Genomic DNA, 18862 nt, shown 5'->3' with positions numbered 1-18862 from the left:
AGCGCCAAGATAAAGTATTCGGAATAAAAGAATGACACCACTCAACCCCAGCAATGATGACAGGGACCAAGATAGACTTTGCAAATCAACCCCTCGATCGGTAATGGTGGTTGTTTCGATCAAGTTAGATCGCCGAACATTGATAAGGGTGCATGCGGTTGCGTGATATTCGTCTCCGGCTTCGTCATCGGCCCGTGGCTGTACCACCAAGCGTGAATCGCCAAATTCCGCCGGTGTCTCATGTATGACAGTGTTAAGTGTAATAGATCCCGGATCATTTAGAGTAAAATGAAAGGAAATTTGTTGACAACGAATGCCCTGTATAAAGTGACCGTAGCGTTGCCTTGTCCCGTACAATATTGAGACCTTTTACAGGCCACACAAAGCTCAGTAGGTTCAATGCTAACCATAATATGACCGCCTTTACCAACCCAAAAATCATGTCCCCAGTTTCGGCGTGTTCAAGATGGAGAGCCTGACATTAGCCTGGAAATCCATTCGATCGAATCTGGGAGATCTTCCAAACGTGGCCTTTCGTAACCCAAGCTTTCCAGTCGGTCAAGCAGCCACGAGTTATACTCCTTCCGGGTCACATTATACTCCTGTACGGTCAAATTGTGAGAGCCCCACGCATCAATACTTTCCCACGCGTGCTCAAATCCGACACAGAGCGGGCAAATAAAAAGTCCCGGCGGGAACACTGTGATTGACTCACCAAGCAACTGCGAAAACCTGGTCCAGCGGGGCGAAGTCCCCAGTACAATCTCGGACCCTACCACGTGCTTTCCATAGCAGGAGCTGCAATAGCCGTCCTCAAGATACTTGATTACATCTGGGACCGTGAGCTCCACGCGGAGAAACTTGGTCTTTGATGCGAGCAAAGCCGTGGGAAAGGTGCAGGGCGAAAAGCGGGAAAATGGATAGTAGAAGGGATTGGGGTATAATGGATCCCGATTCGAATGGTATAAGTTGTCCGGATGTGCCAAATAGAAGTGATACATCTCGATCCCTTTGAGGTGCTTGATGTTACCGAAGGGCAACCAGCGTTGATACCTCTCGCATACCAGTTCGTCGCCTCCCGCGCTTTTCCGTAGTAACTTGGGTCGCACGAGAGAATACCGGTGAGTCTCGGGGCTGCGACTCGAGAAGTCGATAATCATGTACCAGACCTCAAGTGGTAGTCTTTTGCCTCCTTGGGAAGCGATGAGTGCCGGCGAGCAAGACACAACACTCTCTATATATGCAGGTCCTAAGAGGGTCTTGTTAAAAAGCATGAGTGGTCGCCACTTCAGCAAATCGCCGATTTCTTCTGGTACTACCGGCCTCATTTTGGCCTTGTTTTAGGGATTCCACTCGAGCGCAGGAGTGAGTATTTGGGACTGTGATGAGAGAGGTGAATGATACTGAAAGACACAGCAAGGGCGCTGTTTAAATATTTTTGATTGTGATACGTGACTTTGTGGTCCAAACTCTCCCGGTCTCAATAAAGTTTTGCGCAGATATACTTTCAGGGTCAAGCGAAGCCACCATAAACATGTCGCCAACTGTATACTTTTCACTGAAGCTTGTGCCGACGACCAAGCATTATATGTGCAGCGCGATGCCTATCGAGGCAAAGGGGTTAGGGGAGTTAGCACTGTATGTGTATAAAAAGGAAGACATGGAGGAGTTGGGGGCGAAGAAAATGCAGCTCGAGAAGTACAGAAGCAATCTGGCTGTCGTGTTAGCCAAAGCCAGATTGCTCCAATATTGTGACCAAGAGTAAGGTTGATCATGGAGCTGTGGCGGATTTGCTGACATGTTGATTGATTGATAGTTAGAGCTTGTGACATCTCAACGAGACATATTAAGCCAACACACCAAAAATCCCAGTAAACTTCAGGCTTTGGAAGGCAATATGCGCATAGTGGCTAGGACACATGACCAGGGAATTTTAAAACTCCGAGACGTGCACTCTATCTGGCTTTTTTCTTATCTTGTTACATATCTTGACTGACCACGGCAGACTCAGAATAATGGTATTTTGGGCAGTCCTTCCGATAGATGGAGAAGGCTGTAGTGAGGAATCGAATGAACAGAGATAAAATTGGTTATGCCTACCTGTACAACACAAGTTCAACTTCTGAGTGGAGCAACTGTCCGAAGAGTAGTTGGATATGAGGCGGGAGCGACAAGATCATCAATTACAGCCAAAAGGTACAGAGTATTCAATGCAATATCCAGAAATTATTATGTGGCAAGAGCTTATCCGGGATACAGTCTATGAGCCTCAATGCCATCCCTAATTCTCTGGCAAAATGACAACGGAGCATCCTCTAGGGTACGGCACAACCTTCAGCAGGGAAAAAACAGTCAAAGCACGTCTATCGTCTCAAGTCGCCTTACCCTACTACCCTTCCAGTCACCCTCCAGTACGGCCCGTTCAAACAAGCTTAAACCCGTGTCCCCCATCCCGAATAATGCCTGGTCTCCGGGGTGCAGCGCGGGTAAACTCGCTGTCAAACCGGAATGTATTGTTTGAGGCCAACGACGGTTTCCGGGGTACAGGTCAAGACCCCGGAACAATTCACGCAAACTCATTATTCGTATTAGTCAACGAGGTGAATAACCCCACAGATAAGCGATTGATGGCGGAGATGAGGGTGTCGTGGAGTAAAATTTGATGCAGAATTTTATGAGGCTGACTCGATGTATAAAAGAGCTTTTCACCCCAGATTTTTTCGGTGGAGATTGCTGCAAGCCAAGACGGCAGTTAGCTCGACCAAGACAGACAACACCTCTCGCGTTATCTCTGAATGTAGAGAACAGGTTTTTCGCTGACTAGAAACAGAGTTTGGGGCCCCGGAGTAATCTCGTTGTCCGGGTCGGTCGAGATTTGATCTCGACGCGTAGAGAGTTATTGTTAGGATATCATAACGTGATGATATCCACACGCGCCTTTTCGGTGACGGAGCCTCACGGGATTTCTCACCAATGACACGTTTCATGCACGTAAAAATAACATCGGGGGTCTCATGTCATACAGACCCACAACCGGCAGATTCTTTCCACCACCTTACGACTTTGGGTCAAGCGTCTTCCTTTTCGAAGCTTTTTACGGGTTTTTCGTACGCCACTCCGAGCGCGGCTCGCCAACTCCCTTCGGGCCTTTTTTCTCAGAAGCTGGAATTCTCACCAGGAACGATGGAGTTTCTGAGATCAGATGGTACAAGGGACCGTTGACTCCGGAGTCGGCATGACATGAATGAATTACGAGTTTAAATGGAATAAAAACCTGGAGAAAGATGCTGTTATCTAATCGTCACGTTAACCGCGACATGGTGCCGGGTCCGATCTTTCGGAGGTGGATACCCCGGATACACCGAGCATGCGCCATGGCTCGCCTTGCGCCGTTTTTCCCGTCTCAAAGCTCTTCTAGCCGGTTGTTTTCGTTCTTCTTAAATACTTTTATCCTGTCTCACTTCCCCCGAAGGCCCTGTTTGATCTCTCGTCATCCCTCCCCATCGTTCGTCGGTTACCTATTCCGTACATTTCTCGACTCTTCTACCTTGGTGCTCGCAGCCTAAAGCTTAACCTTATAGGCGGCAGTCATCCCCATAGACCGTTTCTTGGTCATATGAGTAGCCACTCTTCTACCCATCCTCCCACCGAACATACTCCTCTACTCACTCACGACACAATGGCCACCACCTCACCCAAGGCCAAGTCTGCCAAACCCGCCAACATGATGGATGATCCTGAGACGGCGGATGACATCCAAGTCTCCCAGCAGAAGCAGCTCGCCACTCAAGGAAATGCTCACTTCCACCGCCTGGGATGGAAGCGTCTCGCCGTCGTCACAATCGTCGAGGCTATCGCCCTCGGCGCCCTCAGTCTTCCTTCAGCCTATCACACGCTGGGCATGTTCCCCGGTGTCTTCCTCACAATCACTCTCGGTCTTGTCTCCATCTTTACCAGCTACATCGTCGGCCAGGTCAAGCTGAAATTTCCCCACGTGGCGCACTATGCTGATGCAGGACGCCTTCTTCTCGGTCGCTTTGGCTACGAGATTTTCGGAGCTGCCCTTGTTCTCGAGCTTGTTATGGTTGTTGGTTCGCATGCTTTGACCGGTAGCATTGCGCTCATCGACATCAACGGTGGACACGTCTGCTCCATCGTCTTCTCCGCTGTTTCGGCTATCATTCTTCTCATCCTCGCCATCCCCCCATCTTTCACCGAAGTCGCCATTCTTGGATATATCGATTTCGTGTCTATCCTTGCTGCCATTGGTATCACCGTCATTGCTACCGGTATTCAGGCTAGCGATTCAGCTGGTGGACTCTCTGGCGTTGAGTGGTCTGCGTGGCCCAAGGAGGACCTGAACTTCGCCGAGGCATTCGTCGCAGTCAGCAACATCATCTTCGCCTTCAGTTTCGCAATTGGTCAATTCTCCTTCATGGACGAGATGCACACACCAACTGATTACATGAAGTCAATTTACGCCTCCTGCTTCATCCAAATTGCGATCTACACTCTGACTGGAGCCCTTTGCTACGCTTTCATCGGACCCTCGGTGCAATCGCCCGCGCTGCTCTCCGCCGGACCACTTATTTCCAAGATCGCTTTTGGAGTCGCGCTACCCGTCATCTTTATCTCCGGTTCGATCAATTCTACCGTTGCCCTCCGATATCTTCATGGCCGTATGTTCAAGGACTCAATTCTGCGATATGTCAACACCCCCATGGGTTGGGTCAGCTGGATCACCCTTGTGACCATCTTCACCATCATCGCTTGGGTCATCGCTGAGGCTATCCCCATTTTCTCCGACTTGCTCTCTCTGGCTTCGGCTCTCTTCGTCTCCGGTTTCTCTTTCTGGATTCCCGGTGTTATGTGGTTTGTCTTGCTCTGCGAGGGCAAGTGGTTTTCCAAGAAGAACATGTTGATGAGCTTGGGAAGCATCCTAGCCTTCGTCATCGGAATTGTTACACTTGGTGCTGGCACATATGCCACCATTAAGGATATCGTAAGTCACCTCTACCATGGAACTTCTACACAACAAACTAACATTTTACCAGATCGACATTACTTCCGATGGCTCTGCTCATGCTCCTTTCACTTGCCGATCAAACTAAACTGATTTGGTATGACTATAGATGTTCAAAAGCGAAATGCATTTTTAGATATATGATGTACATTAATACAATCTCGATTCTTGGTTATATAATAATCCAATAATTCCTATATATACAGTGATTTCATTACCTTTAGCCATCGTCATGATCAATTGTCTCGTGACAAAAGAAAGAACATTGTCGCGTAGCCCATCCGATATCAAGTGCAATTTGGTTCCCACCGGAAGTGATAAAATACCAACGAACCTTCTGAAAAAGGGACGTAGTTCTGAAGCATATTACAGACCTAAACAGTAGAGGACATATATGAAAGAAACCACAGCATCATGACGTACCACGCAAACTTGTATCATAAACATCATTAACGAGCCGAAGGATATAGCCACTCTTGGAAGCTTGACCTGCGGCGAACAGGTGATCCAGTTGAACCTTCACTTCCAACACTGGCCCGACGGTCGTTACTATTTCGTCGGACCCAGGTGTTGGTCCAGTCCGATCCGGTCGCAGGAGTTGTGGTGGTCATTACTCTCTGCTTATAGGCTATTGAAACAACTTGTCAGGAGTGATCAAAGAGAAGCATCCAGATGCGAGCACGTACACGATGAATCGTTCCTGTTGGGGTCCTCTAGAACAGCCTGGAGCTTGGCCTTGGCTTTCTCCGCAAGGGTTTGGGGTGCCATACTGACTTTATCTTTAGTTCAGTCTATTATCCTGAAAGATTTTGAGGGTTTGAAATGGTGAGAAAGTAGGAAATACAAATGAAATAGAGGAGAAACGACCTCACAATCACAAAAGAGGGGAAACGGCTTCTTATGTTACAGCAAACACACAACCTCGTGACCACCGTCGTCTTGAGGAGATGATACAGATTGTTTGTCAGCTCTCCATTAGAGCACGTTGCGAATTGCCTATTCCGGTATAAGATAAACTATCACCAACTGCTTTGCTGTGCCATCAACGTCAGAAACGCGGGGTAGCTCAACACCAACCAATTATCCAACGACTGATGTTGCGTTGGTTCAAACCATGTCACCCTCCTTTGTCAGACGGATCAGACGATTGGTTGCTAAAATGATTTGTAATAAGGGGTGTTTGGATTCGGCTCGGCAGTGTCGAGTACGGGTTGATCATGTGGATGTTTCTGCTTAGGCAGGGGAAGGCAAGAATACTTGAGACCTTTATCCTAAATGATGAACAGATTTAGACAATTTAGTCTAAGTTTAGGGGAGTCTTTACTGAATTTATTTCAGCGTCCTCTTCTAAAGTCTCTTGTTTTCTTGCTCCGTGACGTTAGGCTGATTCCAGTATCGCGTGTTGAGCTTGGTAAGATGGGCTGTTGGATTGTGTTGACTCTCAGAAGAAGCCAGTTCGAAGCGGGGTACTTAACTTAGAACTCCGTCATTCCTAAATCGACGCCGATCAAGTAAAGACTTAATTCTGCTTCCATGGACCTCCACTCTGTAAGCGTCGCACATAAGGTCCTGCATAAAACTTCGCGCATTATCCCCTTCCTTAGTCGAGATGGGAAAGTTGGGCTTGCAAATGACAATTTCCTGTCCCTTTAATCCCATGTCTTGCTCACAGTACTGCCGACGGGAAGCTTCGTGCTCGCATATGTATGGGTTTCCCCCCATGTTTACCGCAAGCAAAAAGAAAAAGACCTGCCCCTTCTTGGCGTCTGTTGCACCATGCAGTGATGTCGGAAATCTTTCTCCATTCCTCCCGAATGCGGCAGCAGCGTAGTGAGCGAATACACTGTAAGGTAACTTTTAATAAACCACGGGATAATTTTGGGGCCAAAGTTGAAACAGCCCATGATGTGGTGGTATAGAGCGTTCATTCGGAACACGATGTCCATCCGGCTTGAAAAGAGCGGATGCGGAAGCTTCCTCTTCTTCCAGAGCGCGAAGTGCTCGTCGGACAGTCCATCTTTGGAAAGTAACAAGTAAATATGACCCTCGATGAAAGCGCCGTCATGTGTGCCGCCGAAGTTTTGTTCTAGGTATTCTGATGTTAACAGCAGTTTACTTGTCCGCCGTTCCTTTCTCATGATAGGTGAAGCTAGACACAGACTGTCGAAGTTTTCGTAGCAATCAAGATAGGTGACAATCATTTCTCGTATCTCGGAAGCGAGGTGTTGGAAAGGGTCCCCGACGCCCTGAGACACGAGCTCGCTCTGGGACATGCTGGGCTTGCGATTTTGCGAGCCTGAAAATGAAGAGTTTGGAACAAGGAACTTTTCCCACATGGGATTTATTTATATTTTCGCTTCCAAGAACTTTATATCGTGGGAATATCCGTTTTCCAATTACAAGTCTATACTGCCTGAAGTTTAACCTTAACGGCTTGTCATACCTATCACTCACCAGAGTCAAAGTGATGCTCTGCGGGTCCAGTCAGACACTTTCTTATAATGAAGCCTTTATACTCGTAGCTCTGGATAGACAAGGAGGCTATACACCTGGTGGGATCTTGATTGAGTGACTGGCAGAGCAAATGCATTAGGCGAATTTCGGTGTCTAAGTAAGTTATGATTAAACAAACACCCACCCTTCCTCTCCCTTCTCCTCTGTTGCCTGATCCGATCCGTGACCAAGCATCCCGCCACCTACTTCTGCTTTTGTCAATTGTTGCCAATTTTGGAGATTTTCTCCTCTCCATCTTCTCAAGTCTTCCTCTTCCTGTACTGATTGTTGAATTTGCTGGGCCAGCCACGATGCAAATCCCACGGCAATTTCATTTCCTCTGCTGAAATAACTTTGAGGACTGTATATTGAGAAATACCTTTGATGACTGTACACTGTTGTCGAATTGGTAGGACCAGAGAGCGCCAGAACATCCATTATGTCGACAAGGATGAGAAAGGCCGTTACATGGCCATACTCCCCTGCAGTCAAGGGATATGTCTTTGGATATCTCTCCCCATACTTTCCGTACGCCTTCAAGATGAGGTGGGCGACATCTCGATCTGCATGTGTTTCGACAAATTTGCGGACGATTTCAGGGCCTTGGCTCAAGTAGACTCCTAAATGTCCATGAAGTGCATCCATATCGTACACTATTTCAGGTTTTGTCGAAAACAAGGGATCAACGAGCTGGACGTCGCGATAGCCCTGGTTGCAATACTCCTTCGCATCTCGTATCGATAAGTGGCCGTTAGAAAGACGACAGCGCAAATAAGCGGCTAGATGAAGCCAGGGATAAAACCAGGAACAAAATTTGCAAAAGACAGATTCCCAACAAATTATTAACTTGTTTGTATCCCGCTCCTGCTTCATAGCTACCGAAGCTTCACAAAGACTGCCGTACCATATGCCTAAATCAAGGCGTGTTATGATATTTTTTCGGACATTGGAAGGGAGGCGAAAAAGGGGGTCTTTGGCGGAAATATCCTTCATGGTGGTGGTGGAGGGTGCCATCTTGGGCTGAGGAGGAGCAAGGCCAAAATGTAAAGAATCAAGTTTGACGCGAATTGTAAGAGACAAGAGAACTATTTATAAATTGGTCGTGAATTTACCTTGATAGATGACTATCCTCTCAAAGCCTAATCATATGGTTTCATGAGACAGACATTGAGTAGCCTAGAAAAGCTTGATATAGTGACAGGATTTCTATTGGTTTCCCGAGCCCAGACTACTATTCGACCATCAAAGTCGAACCTTGCATATGAGAACCTTGACAATAATCAGCCAACTGTATGGTCCCAAGGGCCAGAAGACCCCAGCACATGAAGATAGAGTTTTTCCGTGAGATGAACCTTTTAGAAGTGCTTTTATTACAAGTTCTGTGTGCTGGCCATACAACTTAACTGCAAATAGTAGATCTACCATAACAACATTCATAACACAGCAGAGCACACAATTATCATATCAGAGTGCACTTGTTTATAAACAACCCGTAGTCCCAACTTCTAAGTCATCATTAATTAATTCAGATCGGGTCAAGGGCAGTAGATCAGTAGCGTCGAGATTTTCAAATAATTTGAGTCAAGATCATCATAAAGCACACCCAGTCCTCCCCGTCAAATCACCAATTCTGGCCATATCGTCTATTGCTCATTTCACCTATGACTAACCCTAGAGCCTCAGAAAACACTTTTCTCTTATAGATCTTTGTTTCAGATTATCATTGAAGTTGATGTGTGTTGACTCATTCTCTTAATAGTCTCGAGCCTTTTAGAAAAGCGATGCTATCTTGAGATCTCTAACTAGAAACTCCAAGTCAAAACGTTAGGCGTACTTGCTTTTAACAGCGAAACTAGCATTGGATAAAAACCATCTCTTCTGCTTCTTTCTGTTCCTCCTCCTCCTCTTCTTCCTGCTCCTCATTATCATAACCATCCTGTTCTTCTCCACAATTCTCAGGTAGTCCAAGCGATCTCCAGAAATCACTTAGAACTGCTCCTGGAACGTTCCTTAACCAGCACTCAACAAGCTTATGAGAACGCTGTTCTTTGATAGATCGTTGTTTCGGAGGCTCTCCTAAGCTTGTCATGAAGGCTGATGGATATTGCTCCATCATCTCGATGGCAAGGAGAAAATAGAATATCCGGAATCCCATTCCAACCATATCAATCGGCGGCATCACGGCAGGAAGGTTTTCCCCGTGTTCCCCGAAATATCGGACGAGGTAATCGCTGAACATACCATTGTAGACGTCGGGGTATTTACCCCTATATAGAGGCACCAATTCAGGGCCCAACGCAAAGCAGTTGAGCATTCCTTGGTACCTGTCATACATCTCGAAGATCAAATGTTGCTGTGGCGTACACAGTGGGTCCGGCAAGTCGATCTCAGGCATCATCCAAACATCCTCTTTTTCGTGCTCTGGAATAGATTCCTTAATCTTCGGGTACTGTACAAGCAACAAGACTTGCCGAAACATGTGATAGCCCAGCTCCTTTCGAAGGGTGTCCCAAGCTCTTAATAATTTGCTTGTCTGGAATTGGTGCCAGAAAACGGGAGATGCACGGATAAGGTACCAGAAATCAGAATCGAAATATAAATGCGATATGATAGTTTCCCGAATTTCTAAAGGGAGGCGTCCGAAGGGATCCATTTTGAGGATTCAAAACTGGTGTTGGGTATGAATAGTTGATCGAACGTGGTAATCGATGTTTGAGTGGAGATTCTTGGTCGAGATTTGGGGGTCAAGGGTGGGGGGCGGCGTTCTTTTATACCCCAGCTGATTGCTGCCTACAGTATCTAGGTACAGAGCTTAGGGGAGGAAAGAAAACTCGAGACCTTGACCCTAAATGATAAAAAGAGTTAGGTAACTTAGCCTAAGATTTAGCATAATTTTGCTGAGTTTATTTAGACACCCGATATCAAGGTCTCATGTTTTCTTGCTCCCTGAGGAGAGCATAAGGTTGAACTTTACGCTGTGATTTGTAGGCTCCACTGTTGTCACACAATTCAGCCCGGCAATTCTTGCATAACTGACTCCGAGTTAAACCCATAACTGAAGCCCAATCTCGATATTTAACTTGGTGACGACCAGCTAAGTTCTGTCTGCTGATTCAAGCTCTCAGCCACAAGCCTCAGCTGCAAATGACACATCCAGCGAACATTTTAGACATGATACCATAATAAGTAACCAATTTCTACGTGACGACCAGCTTCGCACCAAAGTGAGCTAATAAATAAGGTTTTAAAAAACCTTAAGAAGGTCGAGTTAGTTTCGTTAAGTGCTCGCCAATTTAATTAGCCTTGGATAAATCAAGCTAAGACACGCACGGCCAGCCTTCCAAAAAGCTTGAAGCTAATTGGGTTTTTCAGGTATGTTGGCCTTATATGTCTTGTTGAGACATAAGCTTTAGGTACCAATCAATACGCACGGTCAGGTTGATCCGACCCAAGGACTTTCCGACAGACTTGCCACGCAATTTGAGAAAAGAGCTGGCCTAAGCGATTTTCCAGAAGAGTCAAAGTGAGAGATACTTGGTAATAGTACCCAGAATAGGTCTATAAAGATACTCAATCGGCCGGACCCTCTTCTCGTGCCTGTTGGCATCCTCTCTTGTGTCGTCGTTCGTCGTAAAAACACCCTTGACCTTCTCACAACAACATCGAGGTTACGATAAACGGCAGGTCCTCTGGTATTGGAGATTGACAAGTAATATGTAAAAAACTGATCAAATGCGCCAGTGTGCTTTCGAGACTTCCCGTAAGGACGAATACATAAGTAGAGGTTTGTTCTGGTTACCCCCTCGCTTCGATCCTCTCCTCTATACAACTTTCACAGTCGTAAAATCATCTGCCATATTCGTCTCTCCATCTATAAAGACGGTTATGTAAGCTCCAAATCTGTTTTCTTTCTTCTATAATACTGTTTTGAGCCTTTAATACAGAAGTGAAAGGGCCAAGGAAGCTTGTAAGAACACACACACACAGCACCAAAGTTGGAACCGCATCTTTTCGTTCTGAGAGGTCCCGCATAGTATAGTCACAATAATAACCTTTGCGCTGAGCTTGTTACACTGGATCTGATCGCTTCCCACCTTTCAGTCCCTAGATACCATGGTTGAAGCAGTTGCGATTCGTGTAAAAATGGAATGCATGAATAGTAATTGCCTTCAGGATCGGGGATAGGGGATACATTATGAGGCCAATTTTGCATCGCCACGCCTCGTGAGAGTACACAACACATTCCGCACTATAACGCTCCGTCTTGACATCTATGTTGAACGTCTGTAGGACCGATAACTTGAAAGTTTACAGTCAACAGATATTTCAAGACCAAAACCCTGCTTTCAAACCTTTAAGGTCCGGGTATGCATACATAAGATATCCAAACAAGCTCATGGGCGCTCGAATACTTACACTAGTTGTAAACGCCAAAAGAATTTGAGTTTGAGAACCACTGCAGCTATGAGTTTGACTGGTAGGCTTTAGCATCCTGTCAACTTAAACTTTTGTACATATTAAAAGCCTACTAGCCTTGCGCAGCTGTTGACAGCTGGCAAACATCTACCTCCCTCCAAAAATACCCCTGACTGCACGACACTCCTGGGAGGTGAGCTCCTGCTGTGAAAATTCCTTTTCGTAAGAATATTTTCTTTTCTTCTCCTTCTCACAGCATTCATTTCACCACATTTGCATTCATTTCACCACATTTCTGATAATTACGCTCTTATCAAAACATCATGGATGCCAAGAATGCACAGCGGCGCGAGGAGCTCAAAGCCCTGATTGACGAACGCTTCCAGGGTGTTGTCAGTGACCGCGCTTACAAACGCTTGAAGGATGTGGTGGGAACTCACCGAGAGCAGCCTTTCGAGGTGCCCGGTCCTTGGCTTCAATTTACTCCAAACAAAGCACAGGAAAGGCGGAAGCTCATGTCGGATATTCGGGTCATGATTCGAACGCTTCACCCGAACTTCGAATTACAACATCGCCATGCTGTTGCCATTATGATGGCGTGCCCTGAGATGATTGGCCCCCGCGGATTACTGTCACATGGAAGACCGCCTCAAGTCCTGCTGAATGCTCTCGATAATGTCTTTAACTTTCAAAGGCACTGTAAGTAGTAATACCGGACTTCTTCAGTTTCATCCTGTTAACGAGTTCTCAGTTGTACAACAAAATGCGCCAGAAGGAGGTAATTCAGGCGACGTCCAGCAGGAAGATGGGCAAGCAGACAACTCTTCGATAACCCGAAAGTCACGCAGCAAGCCGGAAAGGGAGGAATGCCACAAGTACGATGATGGCATGTGCATCGTAACAAAGACGGCTCACCCACATGTCTGCCACATCGTTCCGTTTTCCTTCAATTCCTCCAAAGCCAACGCTGAGAAGACCAAATCCTACATTGACGCCATCGGTGTAATGTTTGGACAGGAGTTTCACGATCGATGGAGGAACGTAATCGCCAACCCCCATCCCCATGGCAGAGGTTACTCTGATAAGCACTGGAACATGCTTTGTCTGAGCCCTCAGTTGCACGACTGGTGGGGAAGAGGTTACTTTGCGTTCGAGTACATCAAGTCTGTACAATATGGTGAGGATGCCAGGATTGAGCTGGAGTTTCACTGGATGCCCATAACTACCTTCAGCTATCATGATCGAAAAGGTGTAACCGCGCATTGGGATGGCATTCAAGATGCGCTTCGACACCATCATGCCACCCAGGCCGACGACCCTACCACCCCTTCCACGTTCCCTGGAGACCATCATCAACGGGCTCCTGGATTTGTAAAGGCCTTTCTCGATAATGGGGAACCACTTACAACGGGGTACAGAGTTTACGTCTGGAGACCGCAGAAAGTTGTGGGAGCTTTCAAGGCAATGGTTGATTTGCAGTATGCTGCTATCAAGATGTTAGCTCTCTGTGGTGGTGCAGGCAACCCTGACCTGCTTGGAAAGGACGATGACGACGATACCGTGGCTGGTGCGTCGGTCAGTAGCTTCAATGCTTTCGTCCAGTCTGTGGGTAGCACAGAAGAACCGGATGTCCAGCTTGATGGTCTCCGAATCTAGACGTGCTTGACTTCGGAATGCTCCGTTCATTCGGTTCAACGCGTACCTGAGCGTCCAACAAAGGAGCCGGGTCTGTAGGATCTTGGCTGACTAGCAAGATCCGGTTGAAATGGTCTTGTACCTATAGCATTAAACCCCATTGTCATCTTGTGCAGAAAAGACTTTTGGGGCTGGCCCTCTCTCCTGGTTTGGAAGGGAGAGGTGCTGGCGGGCGGAGAAGTCGGACTCTACAACCTCCACGTGGTGCCGCCTGGGAACCTGTTGATTACCAGAGCCAATGTAGAGACGCATTCTAAGACAATGAAGGTCAGTTGCAAGTTCCCCGTACCCCGAGGCAATTCTCATCCAATGGAGAGCTAACTAGCCACCCCACCATCGTTTTCGCATGAACGCGCTCGCAAAAGTCTCGTATACACTGCCCCTCACTCAGGAGGCCCACCATTTCTATCACGACCGAAGCATTACAATAAGGGTCTGAAGTCCACCACAGATCTGAAACAAGCGCGCATCATGAATCGCTTATCAAATATGTCATTCAATAAGGAAGGGCCCCCATGGTCGTGTTGGTATAAGGGATGGCACTCCATTCGAGTTACAGTAGAATCACTGGCGACAGATTGGCGGTAGTAGAAACGATGTGCTGACAATTGGGACATAGCTCTCCATATAATTTCACCTCTCAATGGGACGACGGGCCACGATTGGTTGCAAGACATGTGCCCGCCAACAAAACATCACAATCAGACTTAATCTCCATCCTCCAAACTCAATAGGAGTTTCCGTCGATTTAATCTCTCCCAATTCGGAATAATGAGCTTCCACCTGACAACTTCAAATCCTGTCTATTTCCTACCACTGAACCCACACCTGACGTCCGCTTCTTTCCGCCAGTAAACCCGCACCGCCCAAAAATAATACCAAGTGTCGTCTTGCAGATCATCCGCCGATGTGAACTTCGAAGATGGCGAAAAGGGCTTGGTTATATGACTGTAGTACCGTATTGACGAGTCGAGGCGGTCAGATGACCTATTGAGACAAAGCCCTCCACGGCCTTGATCGCTAGAAGAGTCTTGCCAATCTGGCATTACCGCGTATCTACGCATCCACGATTCACAATTAAAATCGTTTCCACATCTAAAGCCTGTTAGCCCATGATCGTCACAAGATGTAGTGATGAGCCCTCACCTTGACAGCCCCCATGTTTGTCCTTGACCCCTGCTCGCAACGTACTCTTACACGCGAGCGCCAGTTCGTGATCCGTTCGTCAGGAATGACACAGCAAGACTACCGTTAGCATTTGATACAAGACCATTCAAAGGAAGGGGGGCAAACCGACCGTTGTAGAGTTGTTGATACGGATAAATGAGGAGGGAGATCGCACTTGCAAGATGAACCGGTAGCCTAATAAACTTGGTTAGTCAAGCCACAACCAAGGACAAATCGTACTTACCATGGAATTGACCGTTTCAGCCATCAAATCCACTTAAGTCTGCAAACTGATTGCGATTACGGCACGACCTGTTTTGTGAGTTCACAGCATGTCACTGGGCATCAGGCTACCTGAGGTTTCCCCATTGCGCGCGGGGCGGTGCCCCCGTGGCGCTCATTGATCTGGACCGAGATTAGCTACCGAACAGAAAACTGTTCCGGTCCAAGAATCTTACTCATTTTTGTTGCTAAAAAAACTACTGGAAGAAGGTTAGCAATGAGTTCATGACCATTAGGCATAGTGTCTGACTCACGTACGGGATTCTGAGTGACTAGAAAGCTAGAATCAGTCCTAAATTGGGTTGTCAAATGCGGTAGTGGTATCAGTACTAGTGCTTGCCTCGCTTGAGACATGTGAGCATGGATTCAAGAGAAGAGCACCGGGTCAATTCGTACTTGATAGAGAAGGTTTACTAGAAGGATGTCAGTCTTCGTCATTCTAAAGCCAGTCATGCAGCTACTCACTTCGGAGGTGGGCGTGACGCCCTCGGCCTCAGCACCGCCCTTCTTTAATGTCAGTATAATACACCTGTCTGGCAGGAACATACTTACAGCGGCAGCGCTCTCCTCACGCTTCTTGTTCTATGAGTCCATCAAGTCAACCACGATCAGCAAGTATACTGGGAGTCTATCACTTACGAGGCTCTCCTGAAGGAAATTCTGAGTATTGTCAATATGTGTTGCTTATACCAGGGTCTCAACTTACCTCGGAGGAGACACCGAAAGCCTCCTCGGCACCTTGTTCCTTGAGTGTCTAAAACTTGTCAGCGGTTCATTCGAAATGTGTATGAATATGTTACACACCGCAAGTTCGTTGCTCATGGTCTGAGTAACAGAAAAAAATTAGTTAGGCTAGTATTTTGGGCAAGAGGCTGAATGTACTTACGTTGATAGAATCGGCGTCGTCCTATATAGTATGTCAATGTATCTAATCGGTATTACAGAGTGTGGTGATGGTACTTACTCGGCACAACTTGGTGACTAACTCGATGCGCTCCGAAAGGCGCGCCCGCTCACGGTGGCACCACTATAACTCTTGTCAGTGTTGTTCTCTTACACTCAAATGCGGCTTCTGAAGCAAGGCAGCCTTCAGTATTTGATTTGAACATACCTTGAGGTCATCCGTGTTGAACTATGAAAGTCTACTGTCAGATGCCTATCAATAAACGGTTTGCAGGAAGCCTTACATCGAGCCGAGCTCGCTTGTACTATTTTCTCTGTCAGCCATGTTTTCATACAGCATCCTCTGGGTCTCTTACCGCGACCTTGGCTTCCATGTGCTGAGTTATAAGAACCGTCAGTGACTTCCCCTTCGACACATATCGGGAGTTGCGTGAGACTTACGGCGACATTGGTGTCGTAGTTCTAAAAAGACATTTAGTGACCAACGATCAATATTAGTACAGTGATGGGACAGGCTCGTGATACTGACTTTGCGTTCGGGCTGCGAATTATTAGAAAGGTTTGCCACTGCATTCTCAACTTAAACTGAAGACGTGTCGCCAACATAATCGAGGAGCATGGAAGGTTACTTACAAAGCGCTTGGGCTCAGGGAGCCCAGGCCAAAAGGCCCGGGGGGACGCAGAGGGGGCCTCAGCCGAAGGGCCATCGGCGAAGGGGAGGGGCTACCGTAACTTATCAGCAATGCTTGGTACCATCTAGATAACAACTTCTTCAACTCACACGTTTGGCCACAGGGGCCGGGGCCGGGGCGTCGGTGGTCTGGTCGTCCTTCAAAATGTCAGGTGCGCTTTCAACTATACTTCGACTGTAGGGTGGGACAACATACTGCCTTGCGCTTCTATAAAAAGTAATTCTGGTCAGCATTAAGAATTTGAGGAGGTGACGGAAAAGTACTTACTTTCCCCGCGACGGGGGTTGTCTTGGGCTTCTGAAGTGTCATTAGCATATTGTCCGTGAACCTGGTGAATGATATTTCCTACAGCAGCCTTCTTTCCGGAGTTGTTCTGGACTTGCGTTAGCAGCTGACATATGGTGGTACTCTCAAGCATGTGTAGAGAGGCTGGGAGTGGACAGTTGAATACTTACGGAGTTCTTTCTGCCGGCCATGCTATCGCTATGTAAGGAACCCAGAATGTCAACGGCTTATCAGTTTGGATTCAAACCTACTTGGTGGTTGTTCGGCTAGGAGAAGAGTCAGCTTGAACACTTCTGAGGGACTCCGAGGAGTTGGACGTCGATCGAGGGGAGGGACTCACAGATTCGGGAAGGAAATTGAGCTACCACAGGCAAGAATGTTAGCAGGCTTTTAATCTCTTCCCAACGCCAAATCAACTCACAGCTTGTTGATAAAAAAACACCTATCGCGAAGAACTACACGTCAGCGGCCACACTTTGGGAAAAGGGGGGGACGATTTTCATTAGATACGTACGCTGCTCACACTAGTCAGTAACGTAATACGAATGGCTTGGGCATTTCGAGGCGAAATGTCCCAGGAAAAGGGTACTTACCGGCGGAAGACGGTGGCGGCGATGTTGTAGGAGGAGGAAAGAAGAGCAGAGAAGAGCTTCACAGTATTTCGTGAAATCAACGCGTTCGCACGGACCATCTTATCAGAAACCACAATAGCTGCACACTGGTTCCCGTTTCTTACAATATGGGACAGAGTTCGAGTCGGGGTCGAGGCATTCAACTGCAAAATCTCTCAGAGGTCTTCGTCACTTTTCATCTGGATACACAACAAGCTTGATTCGGTTGTCTTTCATTCTTTTTCTCTACTTCAAGTTGCAAGTTTTGTCCTTTTTCCTTGGTATGGTTGAAGCAAGACTTGACAAAAAGGCACTGAGTTAATCACATATTATGATATAGTGTGAATCCTAACATACTCAACTACACTAAATTATCCCAAGTTTTACAAAACTACCATAAACTTACCTAAGAACCTTTTTAGCTAAGGATAGAGATGACTTCAAACTTCTTTCCATCGCCGAGAATGGAAGAGGTGGCTTGAAATGTTGAACCTCGACGATGCATCACACCTGGAGCTGGGATTCGTCCAGTTGGTCCGTGCTCACGGGATATTTTGATCACTGTTGTCGAGACTGCCCTCATCCACCTTTCTCCTCTTCTCCTGTAACATCTCCATCGCCACATTTATCATCTCTTCATATCGAAGATCTCTCGGCGACATGCATAACGCCAACACGTTTAGAGAAAGCAACCGAATTCTCTGTTGCACGTGCAAGAAGCACAACGGTCAACATGCCGTAGCCGATCAAGCCGTCGGCAAACACCATGTCTAATCAACCAAGCCCACAAGTATCCAATCCTTGCTCTATGAGGCCTCTTCATATTCACCTCAGAGAGGACCGATGTCCCATGTTAGGTTGCTAATACCGGTATGGAATGAAGACGAGAAGAAGACTGCCGTTAGAGTGGCCCGGCCGTCCCTGTGAGTGGAATATCGTCTAGAAAGTACCAAGACTTACTAACAGACTTGGATAGCCACCTCTCGTAGCCTCCCCTCGTCAACACAGTCCCTCCAGCGGCGACCCCGACCGCCCCTCACGCCACCACCTCGAAGACGAGTACCTACTTAACCCAACGACATCATACTGCTTCAGCGGGTTGTTCTTGACTCCGGATGCAGACATATGATAATGAAAGGCAGTGAGAAAGGTCGTGTGTTTGCAAAAGTCAGGTTAGATTGGTTGGGTATTATTAGCAGTGGTCGCCCATCGGATGAGATCTGGTCACGTTGGTTTATCAGGCGGAATCCAAATTGAATTTAGACTTCCTTCGACAGACTGCTACATCTCCATGT

General features: G+C 47.1%; 5 protein-coding genes across 5 annotated transcripts; 2 read left to right on the top strand and 3 right to left on the bottom strand.

The window, feature by feature from the left end:
• Positions 1 to 3679: 3679 nt before the first annotated feature.
• On the top strand, positions 3680 to 5111 carry FMAN_13711 (putative neutral amino acid permease; the record flags this gene model as incomplete). The annotated part of the gene is made up of 2 exons (XM_041833212.1): positions 3680 to 5002; positions 5055 to 5111. The coding sequence occupies 2 exons, from the start codon at positions 3680 to 3682 to the stop codon at positions 5109 to 5111; spliced, it is 1380 nt and encodes a 459-aa protein (XP_041683598.1).
• Positions 5112 to 5472: 361 nt separating this feature from the next.
• FMAN_13710 (uncharacterized protein) lies at positions 5473 to 5791 on the bottom strand (the record flags this gene model as incomplete). The annotated part of the gene is made up of 2 exons (XM_041833211.1): positions 5473 to 5651; positions 5710 to 5791. The coding sequence occupies 2 exons, from the start codon at positions 5789 to 5791 to the stop codon at positions 5473 to 5475; spliced, it is 261 nt and encodes an 86-aa protein (XP_041683597.1).
• Positions 5792 to 9368: 3577 nt separating this feature from the next.
• On the bottom strand, positions 9369 to 10169 carry FMAN_13709 (uncharacterized protein; the record flags this gene model as incomplete). The annotated part of the gene is made up of 1 exon (XM_041833210.1): positions 9369 to 10169. The coding sequence occupies one exon, from the start codon at positions 10167 to 10169 to the stop codon at positions 9369 to 9371; it is 801 nt and encodes a 266-aa protein (XP_041683596.1).
• Positions 10170 to 12255: 2086 nt separating this feature from the next.
• FMAN_13708 (uncharacterized protein) lies at positions 12256 to 13588 on the top strand (the record flags this gene model as incomplete). The annotated part of the gene is made up of 2 exons (XM_041833209.1): positions 12256 to 12631; positions 12684 to 13588. The coding sequence occupies 2 exons, from the start codon at positions 12256 to 12258 to the stop codon at positions 13586 to 13588; spliced, it is 1281 nt and encodes a 426-aa protein (XP_041683595.1).
• A 1817-nt stretch (positions 13589 to 15405) lies between these two features.
• FMAN_13707 (uncharacterized protein) lies at positions 15406 to 17647 on the bottom strand (the record flags this gene model as incomplete). Its single annotated transcript, XM_041833207.1, has 21 exons — positions 15406 to 15471; positions 15542 to 15583; positions 15629 to 15658; positions 15716 to 15736; positions 15783 to 15830; positions 15881 to 15901; positions 15963 to 15983; positions 16041 to 16103; positions 16188 to 16208; positions 16264 to 16284; positions 16336 to 16356; positions 16421 to 16441; positions 16509 to 16520; positions 16613 to 16702; positions 16761 to 16808; positions 16867 to 16878; positions 16939 to 16968; positions 17021 to 17044; positions 17127 to 17148; positions 17208 to 17222; positions 17550 to 17647. The coding sequence occupies 21 exons, from the start codon at positions 17645 to 17647 to the stop codon at positions 15406 to 15408; spliced, it is 747 nt and encodes a 248-aa protein (XP_041683594.1).
• Between the last annotated feature and the right edge of the window lie 1215 nt (positions 17648 to 18862).

Source organism: Fusarium mangiferae (genome assembly GCF_900044065.1).
Source record: "Fusarium mangiferae strain MRC7560 genome assembly, contig: FMAN_scaffold007, whole genome shotgun sequence".
In the NCBI taxonomy this organism is placed as follows: domain Eukaryota; kingdom Fungi; phylum Ascomycota; class Sordariomycetes; order Hypocreales; family Nectriaceae; genus Fusarium; species Fusarium mangiferae.
Note: the sequence above shows the minus strand (reverse complement) of the source record. Positions and strands in the feature narration are given on the sequence as shown.